This window comes from Bubalus bubalis, chromosome 15 (genome assembly GCF_019923935.1).
Source record: "Bubalus bubalis isolate 160015118507 breed Murrah chromosome 15, NDDB_SH_1, whole genome shotgun sequence".
Lineage (NCBI taxonomy): Eukaryota > Metazoa > Chordata > Mammalia > Artiodactyla > Bovidae > Bubalus > Bubalus bubalis.
In genome coordinates this window covers 8,799,299-8,815,410 of record NC_059171.1, presented here as the reverse complement: position 1 = coordinate 8,815,410, position 16,112 = coordinate 8,799,299, and the positions used below count along the sequence as shown (strand labels likewise).

At 39.1% G+C, this 16,112-nt stretch overlaps 1 protein-coding gene across 3 annotated transcripts in view; it reads left to right on the top strand.

The window, feature by feature from the left end:
* C15H8orf88 (chromosome 15 C8orf88 homolog) overlaps positions 1 to 15,756 on the top strand; it is a 36,540-nt gene extending 20,784 nt beyond the window's left edge. For 2 of the 3 annotated variants that reach the window (XM_025265009.3, XM_045162772.1), the window contains 2 exons: positions 3,798 to 3,904; positions 14,951 to 15,756. In XM_025265009.3, the coding sequence (XP_025120794.1) occupies positions 3,798 to 3,904; positions 14,951 to 14,974 (131 nt within the window). In that variant the 3' untranslated portion in view covers positions 14,975 to 15,756. Of the gene's footprint in view, positions 1 to 3,797; positions 3,905 to 9,975; positions 10,036 to 14,950 lie in introns of those variants that run through there. The other variant, XM_025265011.3, reaches the window with a different exon arrangement.
* Positions 15,757 to 16,112: the final 356 nt, after the last annotated feature.

The following is a 16,112-nucleotide window of genomic DNA, read 5'->3' as shown; positions in this document are numbered from 1 at the left end:
CTTCATATTCTAAATAAAATAGTTAAATTGTTTCTATATTTTTCATTTCTATATTATATTTTGACAACCTTTTTTGGAAGATGAGATTTTATATCTTCTACATCAGTCCCCTCATTTCTTCAGCCCTTCTATCTACCCCCTTTCCACCATATACTTACTAAGTTTCAGTTAGAGTATCATCACTCTTTATATTATATATAACTGTGTAATTGCAGTAGCTTAGCTGAAAAGTGGAGAAGGCAATGGCAGCCCACTCCAGTACTCTTGCCTGGCAAATCCCATGGACAGAGGAGCCTGGTAGGCTGAAGTCCATGGGGTTGCTAGGAGTCGGACATGACTGAGCGACTTCACTTTGACTTTTCGCTTTCATGCATTGGACACGGAAATGGCAACCCACTCCAGTGTTCTTGCCTGGAGAATCCCAGGGATGGGGGAGCCTGGTGGGCTGCCGTCTATGGCGTCGCAGAGTCAGACCCAACTGAAGCGACTTAGCAGCAGTAGCAGCAGCTGAAAAGTACATACCTGTTTCATAAAATCCATCCTTTTTTCTGGAGCTCATGTTTACCTTGTTTTTCTATGTAATATTGTTAATTTTGCCCATCATTTGCTCCAGCAACTCTGCCACACTTATCTATATTTTCCTTATGGTTGGAGAAGGCTCTTGAGAGTCCCTTGGACTGCAAGGAGATCCAACCAGTCCATTCTGAAGGAGATTGAGCCCTGGGATTTCTTTGGAGGGAATGATGCTAAAGCTGAAACTCCAGTACTTTGGCCACCTCATGCGAAGGGTTGACTCATTGGAAAAGACTCTGATGCTGGGAGGGATTGGGGGCAGGAGGAGAAGGGGATGACAGAGGATAAGATGGCTGGATGGCATCACTGACTCGATGGATGTGAGTCTGAGTGAACTCCGGAAGTTGGTGATGGACAGGGAGGCCTAGCATGCTGCAATTCATGGAGTCGCAAAGAGTCGGATACGACTGAGCAACTGAACTGAACTGAACTGAAAAATGTATGAATTGGTATTTTTTCCCCTGGAGATGACTTTTCTTTTAGACTACTCCATTATCCAGTTCCAGTATGGATTAATTCCTCTTCAGTACTACTATAAAGCTGTTGTCTTGGAATGAATTTTGCTGTTTTTATCTGGAGACATCCTCTTTGCAATTCTTAGATTTCTTTTTTCATCTTTTTTTCTTGAAATAAAACTCATCATTTAAGCCATTATAAATGTACAGTGTCATGCAACCATCAGTTCAGTTCAGTTGCTCAGTCATGTCTGACTCTTTGCAACCCTATGGACTGCAGCACTCCAGACTTCCCTGTCCATCAACTCCCGGAGTTTACTCAAACTCATGTCCATCAAGTTGGTGATGCCATCCAACCATCTCATCCTCTGTCGTCCCCTTCTTCTCCCACCTTCAATATTTCCCAGCATCAGGGTCTTTTCAAATGAATCAGTTCTTTGCATCAGATGGCCAAAGTATTGGAGTTTCAGCTTCAGCATCAGTCCTTCCAATGAATATTCAGGACTGATTTCCTTTAGGATGGACAGGTTGGATCTCCTTGCAGTTCAAGGGACTCTCAAGAGTCTTCACCAATACCACAGTTCAAGAGCATCAATTCTTCAGCGCTCAGCTTTCTTTATGGTCCAACTCATCACATCCATACATGACTACTGGAAAAACCATAGCCTTGACTAGACGGACTTTTTATTGGCAAAATAATGTCTCTGCTTTTTAATATGCTCTCTAGGTTGGTCATAGCTTTTCTTCCAAGTAGCAAGCATCTTTTAATTTCATGGCTGCAGTCACCATCAGCAGTGTTTTTGGAGCCCCCAAAAATAAAGTCTGTCACCGTTTTCATTGTTTCCCCATCTATTTGCCATGAAGTGATGGGACTGGATGCCATGATCTTAGTTTTTTGAAAATTGAGTTTTAAGGCAAGTTTTTTTAAGGACAGACTTTTTGGCACAGTGGGGGAAGGAGAGGGTCCAATGACGTAAGAGAGTAGCATTGAAACATATACATTACCATATGTAAAATAGATAGCCAGTGGGAACGTGCTGTATGATACAGGGAACCCAGCACCCATGATCAGTGACAACCTACAGGTGTGGGATGGGGATGGAGTTGGGAAGGAGGTTTAAGAGGGAGGGGACATATGTATACTTACGGCTGATTTGTGTTGATATATGGCCGAAACCATCACAATATTATAACATAATTATCCTCCAGTTTAAAACCACAAAATTTTTAAAAATGAAAACAACTGAATACCCAAATAGATACATGAAGCAAAGTCTTGAAGGGACCAAAGTGCAAGAGTTTCTTCCCCACAGATTTGATAATATTCTTCTGGTATATGGATGTGTTCACCCACCTGGAAACTTTGCAGAGCCTGCACTTTTTTTCTTAAACAGGTTTGTTTTTAAATTTTCATTTATTTATTTTTGACTGTGCTGGGTCTTCACTGCTGCATGGGCTTTTCTCTATTTGCGGCAAGCATGGGCTACTCTCGAGTTGCAGTGCGTGGGCTTCTAGTTGCGGGGCCTCTCTTGTTGCTGAGCACGAGCTCTGTGGTGCACGGGCTTTAGCAGTTGTGGCTCCCGGTCTCTAAAGCACAGACTCAATAGCTGTGCACGGGCTTAGTTGCTCTGTGGGATATGGGATCTTCCTGGATTAGGATCAGACCCACATCTGCTGCATTGATGGGTGGATTCTTTAATACTGAGCCACCAGGGAAGCCCCCAAACCTTGTAATTTGGGGATTTTTTTGGAAGCTTCATCACATAGGCACAATCTATCTTTAATTCAGTCTCCAACCCCTGTCCCCTTCAGAGGATGTAGGAGTGTGGCTGAAAGGTCCATGCTTCTCATCATTGCTTCGTCTTCCAGCTGACCAACCACTACCCAGGATCCCACCAAGAATCATCTCATTAGAACAGAAGACCAAATCACCCAGAAAATTTTAAGGAATTTAGGAGCTCTGTGTTAGGAACCCAGAGTCAAGTAACAAATATTAGAATGAAAGATGCTCTTAAGTTTTCTTATCATTTAGGAAATTACAAGGAAAAGAATCTCTGTACCAGGAACCAGAGCAGTATGTATTTTTTCTATTATTTCACAATATGGAAATCTCAGTTGCCAGTCCTTTTCTGTTAGCATTTTAAAAATTACAGCTCCACTATTTCTGACCCAGTAAATATCTAATATAGACCAAGATGGTGATAGTCTGTGATGAGAAATCTGCAGATATTTGACTCATTCTTCCCCTTAAAGTTAGGGATCCTATCCTGTAGTTTTGTCACCGTTACCTCAAATAGTCCTTGATTCACAGTAGGTTTACAATAGATGTTTCTTGAATTCATGTTGATTATATAAATTTTTCATAAGTTAATACAAAAATATGAAGACAGGCTTATTAGAGTTCCACTTTGGCAGGATGTGAATTGCCCAATAGGTATTATACCTGCTATATTTTATAAGATTTCTCTACTACTTGTGAATAACCAGATTAAAGAGGCCATGCATTTCCAATTTTCTGAAAATTTTCCATGGTTAATTGGCTTTGTTTCCATGTAAAAGTAAAATCGGAGGCAGTAGATGTTTGTCAGAGTTTTTTCCCCCTCCCTTCTCCTTTATGTAAAAACTACTTACTATTTTACAAAATAATGGACTGATAATAGACATCCAGTAAGAAAGGAGTCAAAGGTGTTCTGAGAGACTCTGTGCTCTCAGAACAGAGAGCACAACATCTCTGTGCTCAACATTACGTTTGATGTTCCATATCTACAGAGAGAATCAAATACAGCAGAGATTTCCTGTTGAAGCTCTCAAGTGTTTCCATCTGCAGAAAAAAACCAGACTTTCTGCCTGATCATCCCATTGTACTTCAAAAACCAGTAAGTAATTTTCTAATTTTGTATCATTTTAATTCTAAATATATACTAGAGATTTCCATATTATTTTAATTCTAAAATATTTGCCTTTTAAACATTTTTAATCTTTCCAATTGTTAAATATAATTCAGAAAAGTACATAAATCTAAATATATGACCAATTATGTAACTAATTACCACTCTTGTCAAGAAATAGGATGGAATTACATTTTAGGAAATACTTTTCTGTTGAAAGGTCATGGAAGGAGATCCTATGTTATCTTCTAAAAGTGTTATTGTTTTGTTTTTCAACTGACTTTTATAATTGATTTTACCATAGGTTGTGAGAGACACAGGAGATTTTACTATATATTATGAGATACAGGTGAAGTTTTATTTTTCACTGCATGGATATCAAGTTATCCTAGCAATATCTAGCAAAAGGATAGACCTGCCATCTATTTTTATATTTATGTGTGGTCTGTTTATGGGCTGTCTGTCCTGTTTGGTTACTTGTTTTATACAATAGGACAACATGTTCTGCAACATGACTTTATTGTTTCTTTGCCTTTATTTTTTTAAAACATTTTATTGCCTATAGTCAATTAACAATGCTGCGGTAGTTTTAAGTGGATAGTAAAAGGACTCAGCCGTTACATATACGTGTATCCATTCTCCCACAAACTCCCCTCCCATCCAGGCCTCCACATAACACTGAGAAGAGTTCTCTGTGCTGTACAGTAGGACCTTGTTGGTTATCCATCGTAAATACAGCAGTGTGTACATGTCGATCCCAACTTCCCTAACCATCCCTCACCCCATCCTTACCCCACTGGCAACCATAAATTTTTCTTTGTGAGTCTGTTTCTGTTTTGTAAAGTTCATTTGTATCATTTCTTTTTGGATTCATATAAGGGATGTCATATGATATTTCTTCTTCTCTGTTAGAGTTACTTCACTCAATATGACAATCTCTAGGTCCATCCATGTCACTGCACCTGACATTATTTCATTATTTGTAATCGCTGAGAAGTAGTCCATTGTATATATGTACCATATCATCTTTATCCATTCCTCTATCAACAGACAGTTAGGTTGTTTCCATGTCTTGGCTGTTCTAAACAGTGCTGCAGTGAACATTGAGGTACATGTATCCTTTCAGACCATGTGTCTCTCTGGATATATGCCTAGGAGTGAGACTGTAGGGTCATATGGTAGCTCTGTTGTTGCTGTTGTTCAGTTACTGAGTCATGTCTGACTCTGCAACCCCATGGATGGCAGCATGCCAGGCTTCCCTGTCCTTCACCGTCTTCAAGAGCTTGCTCAAACTCATGTGCATCGAGTCGGTGATGCCATCCAACTGTCTTATCCTCTCTCATCCCCTTCTCCTCCTTTCTTCAATCCTTCCCAGCATCAGCGTCTTTTCTAATGAATCGGCTCTTCGCATCAGGTGACCCATGTATTGGAGCTTCAACTTCAGCATCAGTCCTTCCAATGAATATTCAGGGTTGACTTCCTTTAGCATTGACTGGCTTAATCTCCTTGCAGTCCAAGGGACTCTCAAGAGTCTTCTCCAACACCACAGTTCAAAAGCATCATTTCTTCAGCACTCAGCCTTCTTTATGGTCTGACTCTCACGTCCATACATGCTGCTGCTGCTGCTAAGTCTCTTCAGTCGTGTCCGACTCTGTGCAACCCCATAGACAGCAGCCCACCAGGCTCCCCTGTCCCTGGGATTCTCCAGGCAAGAATACTGGAGTGGGTTGCTGCCGGGGTCCAGCCCTGGCTGATCCAGGGTATTCGAAGCGGGGACGGCGTCGGCGACCTATTTAATTATTTATTCATCAAAGATATAAAGAGTAATAGAATGAGGATAGCTCAGTAGGAAAATTCAGTGGAGAAAAGAGGCTGAGTAGCTTGGTTTACGCGGGGGACCAATGAAACTTCAAGACAAGAAGTTTGCACCACTTACGTAGGCCGCAGGCGTCCTTCCGTTCTCCCGAAGGAGAGGAGACACTGAGGCCTCCCTGGTCGGATCTTAGAAGCCCAGGCATAATTAGCAAGCATGGTGGGTTCCGCGCTCCAGATGGAGACTCGGCCAGAATTTGAAAGAGAGAGCGACATGGGGAGACCAAGTTTTGGTGAACAAGGCCCGCACTTTATTTTCCAAAGTAGTTTTTATACCTAAAGTTGTGCATAGAGGATAATGGGGGAAGGGGTGGAGTCATGCAAGGACAGCAGTTCCTGGTCCTAATCGAAGCCAGGCTTTTCAAACTTATCATATGCAAAAGTTCAGGTGAATTACATCATCTTCTGGCCAGGAGGCCTGTTAACATTTTAAGAAACTTATCTTTCTCTAAAGGTGATTATTCCAAAGTCAGGCACCAGCCTCCAAAAAAGCATTGGACAAAGCTGCATTCCTACAGGGCAAAGGTGAGGTGGGCTCAATCAAGAAAAGAATTAACTCAAGGGTCCAACATTACAAACATTGAGGCTACTACTTACATTTCTATACACCCATTATATCAATCAATACACTGCCAAGGACACAGTAGGTAAGGAGTATGGAGACTTAGCAGCAAACATTGGCCCAACAAGTGAAAAACCCTTCACCAATACAATTTCTAATCAATCTTTTAACTACTCAAAGGAATCTGTGTTTAGGCAGTTTAGAACATCTCCTGCCTCTCACAGTTGGGAGGCTCTGAACAATCACATGTGGCCAGAAAAACCTATTCAGGCAGGCTAGAGGATTTCCAAAGGAGTTTGTAGGTTAAACACGTTCACACCCAGGAATTATTAACTGGAGCTGTAAGCTAACTCTTTTTTCAGAGAGAGGTAGTGGGGGACAGCCCTCCGTAAAGTCAGAGGTGTAGGTGAAAGCACAAAGCAGAAAGTAGGCAGACTCTGGTTTGGGGGGTAGATGCTCGAGAATTTCCAGGGGGACTCCTGAGGCTCGATCCCGCCTTTGCGTATGCCGAGCCTCCTTCCTCATGACCTTTGTCATGGGCGGAATTCCTCACACTGGCTCCCGGCAGTGATAGAATTCCAGTTGAGCTATTACAGATCCTCACTCAATATGCAATATGCCGGCTCCTGGCAGGTTGCCATTTCCTTTTCCAATGCATGAAAGTGAAAGGTAAAAGTGAAGTCGCTCAGTCGTGTCCGACTTGTAGCAACCCCATAGACCGCAGCCTACCAGGCTCCTCCATCCATGGGATTTTCCAGGCCAGAGTACTAGAGTGGGGTGCCATTGCCTTCTCCAATCCATACATGACTACTGGAAAAACTATAGCTTTGACTATGTGGACCTTTGTTGGCAAAGTAATGTCTCTGCTTTTTAATATGCTATCTAGGTTTGTCATAGCTTTTTCTTCCAAGGAACAAGCGTCTTTTAATTTAATGGCTGCAGTCACCATCTGCAGTGATTCTGGAGCTGAAGAAAATAAAGTCTGTCACTGTTTCCTTTGTTTCCCCATCTATTTGCCATGAAGTGATGAGACCAGATGCTACTTTTAGTCTTTTAAGGAACCTCCATGCTGTTCTCCATTAGTGCTGTACCAATTTATATTCTCACCAACATTTTAGTGTGGATTTTTGATAATAGCCATTTTGACTGGTGTAAAATAATCTCATTGTATTTTTGATTTGCATTTCTCTAATAACTAAGCAATGTCTATTTGTACATTTTAGAGACCCTTGTTGGGCACATTATTTGCAAATATTTTATCCCAGTCTGGGGTTGTCTTTTCACTTTGTTTATGGTTTTCTTTGCTGTGCACAATCTTTTCAGTTTAATTAGGTCTCATTTGTTTATATTTGTTTTTATTTCCATTATTGTGGGAGATGGAATGAAAAAGATTGCTAAGATTTATGTCAGTGAGTATTCTGCCTATATTTTCCTTTGGGAGTTTTATTCTGTCTGGTCGCACATTTAGGCCTTTAATCCATTTTGAGATTTTTTTGTGTATGTGTTAAAGAATGACCTAATTTTATTTTTTGACATGCAGCTGTCCAATTTTTCCAACATCATTTGTTGAAGAGACTGTCTTTTTACCAATGTATAGTCATCCCCTTTGTCATAGATTAATTGATCATAGGTGCATGGGTTTATTTCTGGGCTGTTATATTGATCTATTTTTCTATTTTTGTGCCAGTACCATACTGGTGTGATTACTACAGTTTTGTAATATAGTCTGAAGTCAACAGCCTGATTCCTCTAGCTCTGTTTTTCTTTCTCAAGATTGCTTTGGCCATTTGGGGTCTTTTGTGTCTCTATACAAAATTTAAGATTTTTTGTTCTAATTCTGTGAAAAATGCCATTGGTGATTTAATAGGGATTGCATTGAATTTGTAGATTGCCTTGGGTAGTATAGTCATTTTGACGATATTCATATTTCCATTCCATTGGTATGGAATGGTATATTTTTTCCTTCTGTTTGTGTCTTCAGTTTCTTTCACGGGCATCTTATAGTTTTCAGAATACAAGCCTTTGTGTCTTTAGGTAAGTTTATTCCTAAGTATTTTATGCAGTGATAAATGGGATTGTTTCTTGAATTTCTTGTTCTCATCTTTCATTGTTAGTATATAGAAATGCAGTGGATTTCTGTGTATTAATTTTGTAACCTGCAGGTTTATCACATTCATTGATGAGCTCTAATAGTTTTTTGGTAGAATCTTTAAGATATTCTATGTATAGTATCATGTCATCTGCAAACAGTGAAAAGTTTAACTTCTTCTTTTCCAATTTGAATTCCCTTTATTTTTCATGTCTGATTGCTGTAACTCAGATTTCCAAAACTGTGTTGAATAAAATTGGTGAGAGTGGACATCCTTGTCTTACTTGTGGTTTTAGAGGAGATGCTTTCAACTTTGCACCATTGAGTACGGTGTTAGTTGCAGGTTTGACATATATGGTGTTTATTATATTGAGGTATATTCAATCTGTGCCCACTTTCTGGAGAGTTTTTGTCATAAATGGGTATTGAATTTTGTCAAAATATTTTTCTGCATCTATTAAGATGATTGTATGGTTTTTATTCTTATGTGGTGTATCAAATTGATTGATTTGTGTATACCGAAGAATCCTTGCATTCCTGGGATAAATCCCACTTGGTCATGATGTATGATCCTTTTAATGTGTTGTCAGATTCTGTTTGCTAGGATTTTGTTGAGGATTTTTGCATCTGTGTTCATCAGTGATTTTCTTTTCTTATGGTGTCTGTCTGGTTTTGGTATTATGGTGATGGTGGCCTCATAGAATGAGTTTGTGAGTTTTCTTTGCAATTTTTGGAAGTTTCAGAAGGATAGGTGTTAGCTCTTCTCTAAATGTTTGATAGTATTCACTGTGAAGCCATCCAGTCCTTGAATTTTGTTTGTTAGAAGTTTTTTTTTTTTTAATGACAGTTTCAATTTCAGTTCTTTGATTGGTCTGTTTATATTTTCTGTTTTTTACCTGGTTCAGTCTTGAGAAGCTCTAACCTTTCTAAGAATTTGTCCATTTCTTCCAGATTGTCCATTTTATTGGCATTTAGTTGGTTGTAGTAATCTCTTATGATCCTCAGTATTTCTGTGGTGACAGTTGTCACTTCTCATTTTCATTTCCAACTGTATTGAGTTTTCTCTTTTTTTTCTTGATGACTCTGGATAAAGGTTTATCAAATTTGTTTATCTTTTCAGAGAAACACCATTTAGTTTCATTGTTCTTTCTTATTATTTTCTTTGTCTCCATTTCATTTATTTCTGCTCTGATCATTATGATTTTTTCCTTCTATTAACTTTAGGTTTTGTTTGTTCTTTCTCTAAGTATTTTAGTTGTAAGGTTAGGTTGTTTATTTTTCTTGTTTCTTGAGGTAAAATTGTATTTCTATAAACTTCTGTATTAGAACTGCTTTTGCAGCATCCCATAGGTTTTGGATCATTGTGCTTTCATTTTCATTTTTCTTTAGGCATTTTTTTATTTCTTTTTTGATTTATTCAGTGATCCATTGTTTGTTTAGTAACATATGGTTTAGCTTCCTCCTGTTTGTATTTTTTATATTCTTTTTCTTGTGGTTTACTTCTAATCTCATTGTGTTGTGATCTGTGATTGGCAGTCAAATGGGCCTTAGGAAGCATCACTACGAACAAAGCTAGTGGAGGTGATGGAATTCCAGTTGAGCTATTTCAAATTCTGAAAGATGACGCTGTGAAAGTGCTGCACTCACCATGCCAGCAAATTTGGAAAACTCAGCAGTGGCCACAGGACTGGAAAAGGTCAGTTTTCATCCAATACCAAAAAAAGGCAATGCCAAAGAATGCTCAAACTACCACACAATTGCACTCATCTCACACACTAGTAAAGTAATGCTCAAAATTCTCCAAGCCAGGCTTCAGCAGTACATAAACCATGAACTTCCAGATGTTCACGCTGGATTTAGAAAAGACAGAGGAAGCAGAGATCAAATTGCTGGATCATCAAAAAATCAAGAGAGTTCCAGAAAAACATCTATTTCTGCTTTATTGACTATGCCAAAGCCTTTGACTGTGTGGATCACAATAAACCTTGGAAAATTCTGAAAGAGATGGGAGTACCAGACCACCTGACCTGCCCTCTTGAGAAACCTGTATGCAGGTCAGGAAGCAACAATTAGAACTGGACATGGAACAACAGACTGGTTCCAAATAGGAAAAGGAGTATGTCAAGGCTGTATATTGTCACCCTGCTTATTTAACTTATATGCAGAGTACATCATGAGAAACGCTGGGCTGGAGGAAGCACAAGCTGGAATCAAGACTGCCGGGAGAAATATCAATAACCTCAGATATGCAGATGGCACCACCCTTATGGCAGAAAGAGAAGAAGAACTAAAGAGCCTCTTGATGAAAGTGAAAGAGGAGAGTGAAAAAGTTGGCTTAAAGCTCAACATTCAGAAAACGAAGATCATGGCGTCTGGTCCCATCACTTCATGACAAATAGATGGGGAAACAGTGGCTGACTTTATTTTTTGGGGCTTCACAATCACTGCGGATGGTGATTGCAGCCATGAAATTAAAAGATGCTTACTCCTTGGAAAGAAAGTTATGACCAAACCTCAGTTCAGTTCAGTTGCTCAGTCGTGTCCAACTCTTTGCGACCCCATGAATCGCAGCACGCCAGGCCTCCCTGTCCATCACCATCTCCTGGAGTTCACTCAAACTCACGTCCATCCAGTCAGTGATGCTATCCAGCCATCTCATCCTCTGTCGTCCCCTTCTCCTCCTGCCCCCAATCCCTCCCAGCATCAGAGTCTTTTCCAATGAGTCAATTCTTCGTATGAGGTGGCCAAAGTACTGGAGTTTCAGCTTTAGCATCATTCCTTCCAAAGAAACCCCAGGGCTGATCTCCTTCAGAATGGACTGGTTGGATCTCCTTGCAGTCCAAGGGACTCTCAAGAGCCTTCTCCAACACCACACTTCAAAAGCATCAATTCTTTGGCGCTCAGCTTTCTTCACAGTCCAACTCTCACATCCATACATGACCACTGGAAAAATCATAGCCCTGACTAGACGGACCTTTGTTGGCAAAGTAATGTCTCTGCTTTTGAATATGCTATCTAGGTTGGTCATAAGTTTTCTTCCAAGGAGTAAGCATCTTTTAATTTCATGGCTGCAGTCACCATCTGCACTAACCAGATGGTTGGATGGCATCACTGACTCGATGGACATGGGTTTGGGTAGACTCTGGGAGTTGGTGATGGACAGGGAGGCCTGGCATGCTGCTATTCATGGGGTGGCAAAGAGTCGGACATGGCTGAGTGACTGAACTGAACTGTGATTGGATAAATACTTGATATGATTTTATTTTCTTATGTTTATCAATGCTTACTTCACATGGTTCAGCATGTGGTCAGCCCTGGAGAATGTTCTGTGTGCACTTTGGCTTCTGCTTCTGTGTATTCTGCTGCTTTAGGATGGGAAGTTTTATAAATATCAGTTAAATGTATCTGGTGTAATGTGTCACTAACGTTGTGTTTTTTATTGATCTTCTGTCTGGACGATCTCTCCATTGATGAAAGTGGGGTGTTAAATTCCTCCAGTACTATTGTGTTACTGTCAATTTTTTTCCTTTATGGATGTTAGTATTTACATTATATATTGAGATGCCCCTGTGTTAGGTGCATATATTTAACAATTGTTACATCTTCTTAGACTGATCCCTTTATCATTAGGAACTATCTTTTTTTGTCTAGTATAACAGTCTTTGTTTTAAAGTCAATTTTGTCTGATATGAGTATTGATAATTCCATTTTCTTTTGATTTCCATTTGTGTGGTATACCTTCTACCCCCTCACTTTCCCTATGTTTGTGTTTCTAGATCTGAGGTTGGTCTCTTACAGACAGCATATATACTTGTCTTGTTTTTGTATCCACCCTACCAGGCTTTGTCTCTTGACTGGCACATTTAATCTATTTATATTTATGGGTAATCATCAATATGTGTATTTCTGTTGCCATTTTCTTAATTATTTTGGGTTTGTTTTTGTAGGCCTTTTTTCTTCCCCCCTCTTTTGTTCTCCTATGGTTTGGTGACCAGCATCTTTAGTGTTGTGTTTGGGTAGCTTTTTCTTTTGTGTCTTTGGGTTTCCAGAAGGTCTTGGAATAGGAAATGACAACCCAGTCCAGTATTCTTACCTGGAGAATCCCATGGACAGAGGAGCCTGGCAGGCTACAGTCCATGGGGTTGCAGAGATTCAAACAACTGAGCAGCTGAGCATAGGGAAGTTTTTTTGGTTTGTTTTGTTTTTAATTAATTGGAGGATAATTGCTGTACAGAATTTTGTTTTCTGTGAAACATCAACAGGAATCAGCCATAGGTATACACATGTCCCCTCCCTCCTGAACCTCCCTCCCATCTCCCTCCCCATCCCACCCTTCTAGATTGTCACAGTGCCCCTGTTTGAGTTCCCTGAGTCATACAGCAAATTCCCGTTGGCTATCTATTTTACATATGGTCATGTAAGTTTCCCTATCAGTGTCTCCATGCATCCCACCCTCTCCCTCCTCCCCTGCCCCCATGCCCTTAGGTCTGTTCTCTATGTCTTTCTCCATTGCTGCCCTGGAAATAAATTCATCAGTGTCATCTTTCTAGATTCCATATATATGCATTAGTATATGATATTTATATTTCTCTTTCTGGCTTACTTGTACCACAGCTTCTTTATCCATTCATCTGTTGATGGGTATCTTGGTTGCTTTCATGTTCTAGCTATTATGAATAGTGCTGCAGTGAACACTGGCGTACATGTGTCTTTTTGCAATTTTGGTTTCTTCAGGGTTTATGTCTAGTAGTGGAATTGCTGGGTCATGTGGTGGTTTTATTCCTAATTTTTAAAGAAGTTTTACTATAACAGTACATATATCCACAAGTTTTTTTTTTTTTTTTTTCAAGTTGGTACTCTTTCCTGCTTAGAGGAATTCCTGTAACGTTTGTTGCAAAGCTGGTCTGGTGCTTTTGTTTATCATTTTGTTTGTCTTAGCTTTTGTTGGTCTGTAAAGCTTTTGATTTCTCCATCAACTCTGAATGAGAGCTTTGCTGGGTAGATTATTCTTGGTTGTAGTTTCTTCCCTATTATCACTTTAAATATATCATGCCACTCCCTTCTGCTTGCAGAGTTTCTGCTGAGAATTCGGCCAATACCCTTATGGGAGTTCCTCTTGTATATGATTTGTCCTTTTCCCTTCTTGTTTTAATATTTTATGTTTGTCTTTGATTTTTGTCAATTTGATTACTGTGTGTCTCAATGTGTTCTTCCTCGGGTTTATTCTATCTGGGACTCTCTGTGTTTCCTTGACTTGATTGACTGTTTCCTTTCCCATGTTATTTTCTCAGGCCTTTCCCTTTCTCTTCTTCTAGGACCCCTATGATTTGAATGTTGGCATGTTAAATATTGTCACAGAGGTCTCTGAGACTGTCCTCATTTATTTCATCCTTTTTTATTCTGCTCCTCAGCAGTTGTTTTCACCATTCTATCTTTCAACTCACTTATCCATTCTTCTGCCTCAGTTATTCTGCTATTGTTTCCTTCTAGTGTATTTTATATTTCAGTTATTGTATTTATCTCTGTTTGTTCTTTAGTGCTTTTGCTTAGTTGCTCAGTCATGTTTGCCTCTTTACAACCCCATGGACTGTAGCCTGCCAGGCTCCTCTGTCCATGGGATTCTCCAGGCAAGGATATTGGAGTGGGTTGCCATGTCCTTCTCCAGGAGATCTTCCTGACCCAGGGATCAAACCAGGTCCCATGCATTGCAGGCAGATTCTTTACCAGCTGAGCTTTTGTTTAACATTTCTTGCATCTTCTCAAACTTTGCCTCCGTTCTTTTCCCCAGATCCAAGTCATTTTCACTGTTGTGATTCTGAATCCTTTTTCTGGAAGGTTGCCTATCTCCACTGCATTTAGGTTTTTTTTGGAGAGGTTCTGTCTTGTTCCTTCATCTGTTTATGATCCTCTCCCTTTTTTGTTTAACTTTCTGTGGTTATGGTTTTTCTTTTAGAGGCTGCAGGATTGTAGTTCTTTTTGTTTCTGCTCTCTGCCCTCTGGTGAATGAGGCTATCTAGGAAGCTGTGCAGGCTTCCTGATGGGAGGGACTGGTGGTAGGTGGAACTGGGTCTTGTGTGGTTATCAGGGGCCATGCTCGCTGAAGCTTTCATCTGCTTTTCTGCTGATGGTTGGGGCTGCTGTCCCTCCCTGTTAGCTGTTTGGCCTGAAGCAACCCAGCCTTGGAACCTACAGGGTTCACATTATTTTGGACAAATCATATACCCTGAAATTGAGTTTACTTCTGTTTTTTGCATTAATAACATTGTTAAAAAATTAGGTACTACAGAAACAGAACTGGTTTGGAGTATAATCTGTTTTAAAATGAATTGCATATGTTCTTCTATGAAAAAACTATTTTTTTTGACAAATTCCAGTTACTTTAATAGTTTCTATAGAAACATACATTTAGATCTGAAAACAATAAGCCACAGAATTTGTTCAATAAAATAATTATTAAAAGCTACACTCATTCAACCTAATTGGTAAATTAACATTTTCTTCTTTATTACAGGAAAACAACCAAAGCTTTAAGTAGCATTTTAAGAACATATGTATTTGAAGATAAAGAATTATTCATTTTCTATTTTGGACACCTGCAAATGAAGTGGATCTAGTAACAATAACTGTAATGACTGTGCCAATTCAATTTATTTTTAATTTCGATGGTTGGGTATTTGGTTTCTCCTAAAATGAGAAAGAGATTTAAACCTTAAAAATTTTCTAATCAGTTTCAGCTTTGTAGGCAGTTTCCTGCATAAATTGGGAAGTAACACTGAAAAGTAAGAATTTGGTTAGTGAAATGGGAAGACTGTGTATTTATAATTTGAATGCTACTTGCAATTTTTTGTTTTTCATCACTTGTAATAATGGAATGGAAATGTAAGCTGTAAAGATTCACAAATATAAAGTATTTGCTACGATGTATATATGATACATAATTTCTTGTTGCTTTAAAGTTGCTTTTGTTTTGTTTCCCACTGATTTCATACTAGCACTTGAAAGTATCTTTACAATCTCCATAGAGGCTTAGAATAATTCAGGATGTTCAATGAACAGTTCTCAATGACAGGAGGTAGAATATTTTAAGAGGTATTTCTTTTCAAATATATGATTGATCTCTAGGTTTGTGATAATAACAGCATTGTCTAAGATTCTTTTATTTCCAAAAGAGGAATAATTGAGGCATTTGCAAATAATTGAGGTGCATTAAATTTCAATTCTGTAATTTCTTATAGCAACAACATGTATGGATGAAGAATCTGGGGGTTTAAACTTTTAGCTCCTAGAAATTTTATACAATAAACCTGCAATTTGTCATTCTGGATATTATTCTTTAAAAAAAAAAAAAAGTTCCAGCGCAGTAGCACAGATACTGAAAATTGTTGATATAAAGGTAAGTGTAAACTCTCCCTGGTTTGAATCTCTCAGATCCCTGGGTCCATTGGCAAGGAATCCAAGGACATCATTTGTCAGAAAGTTTATCTTAAACTGAATGCTGAACTCCTAAAACCATGACCTTTTTCTTCACTTGTCTTTGGGCTTGTTACCCAGATTCAAACTTTAGTCCAAGGTTTCCCATCTTGGTCTTTATTATACTACTTTTCACTGTTTTGTTCCCCAGAAAAAGATTGCTCTTTAAATAGAAAAAAAGCCTTCACTAGCCATAAATTTAT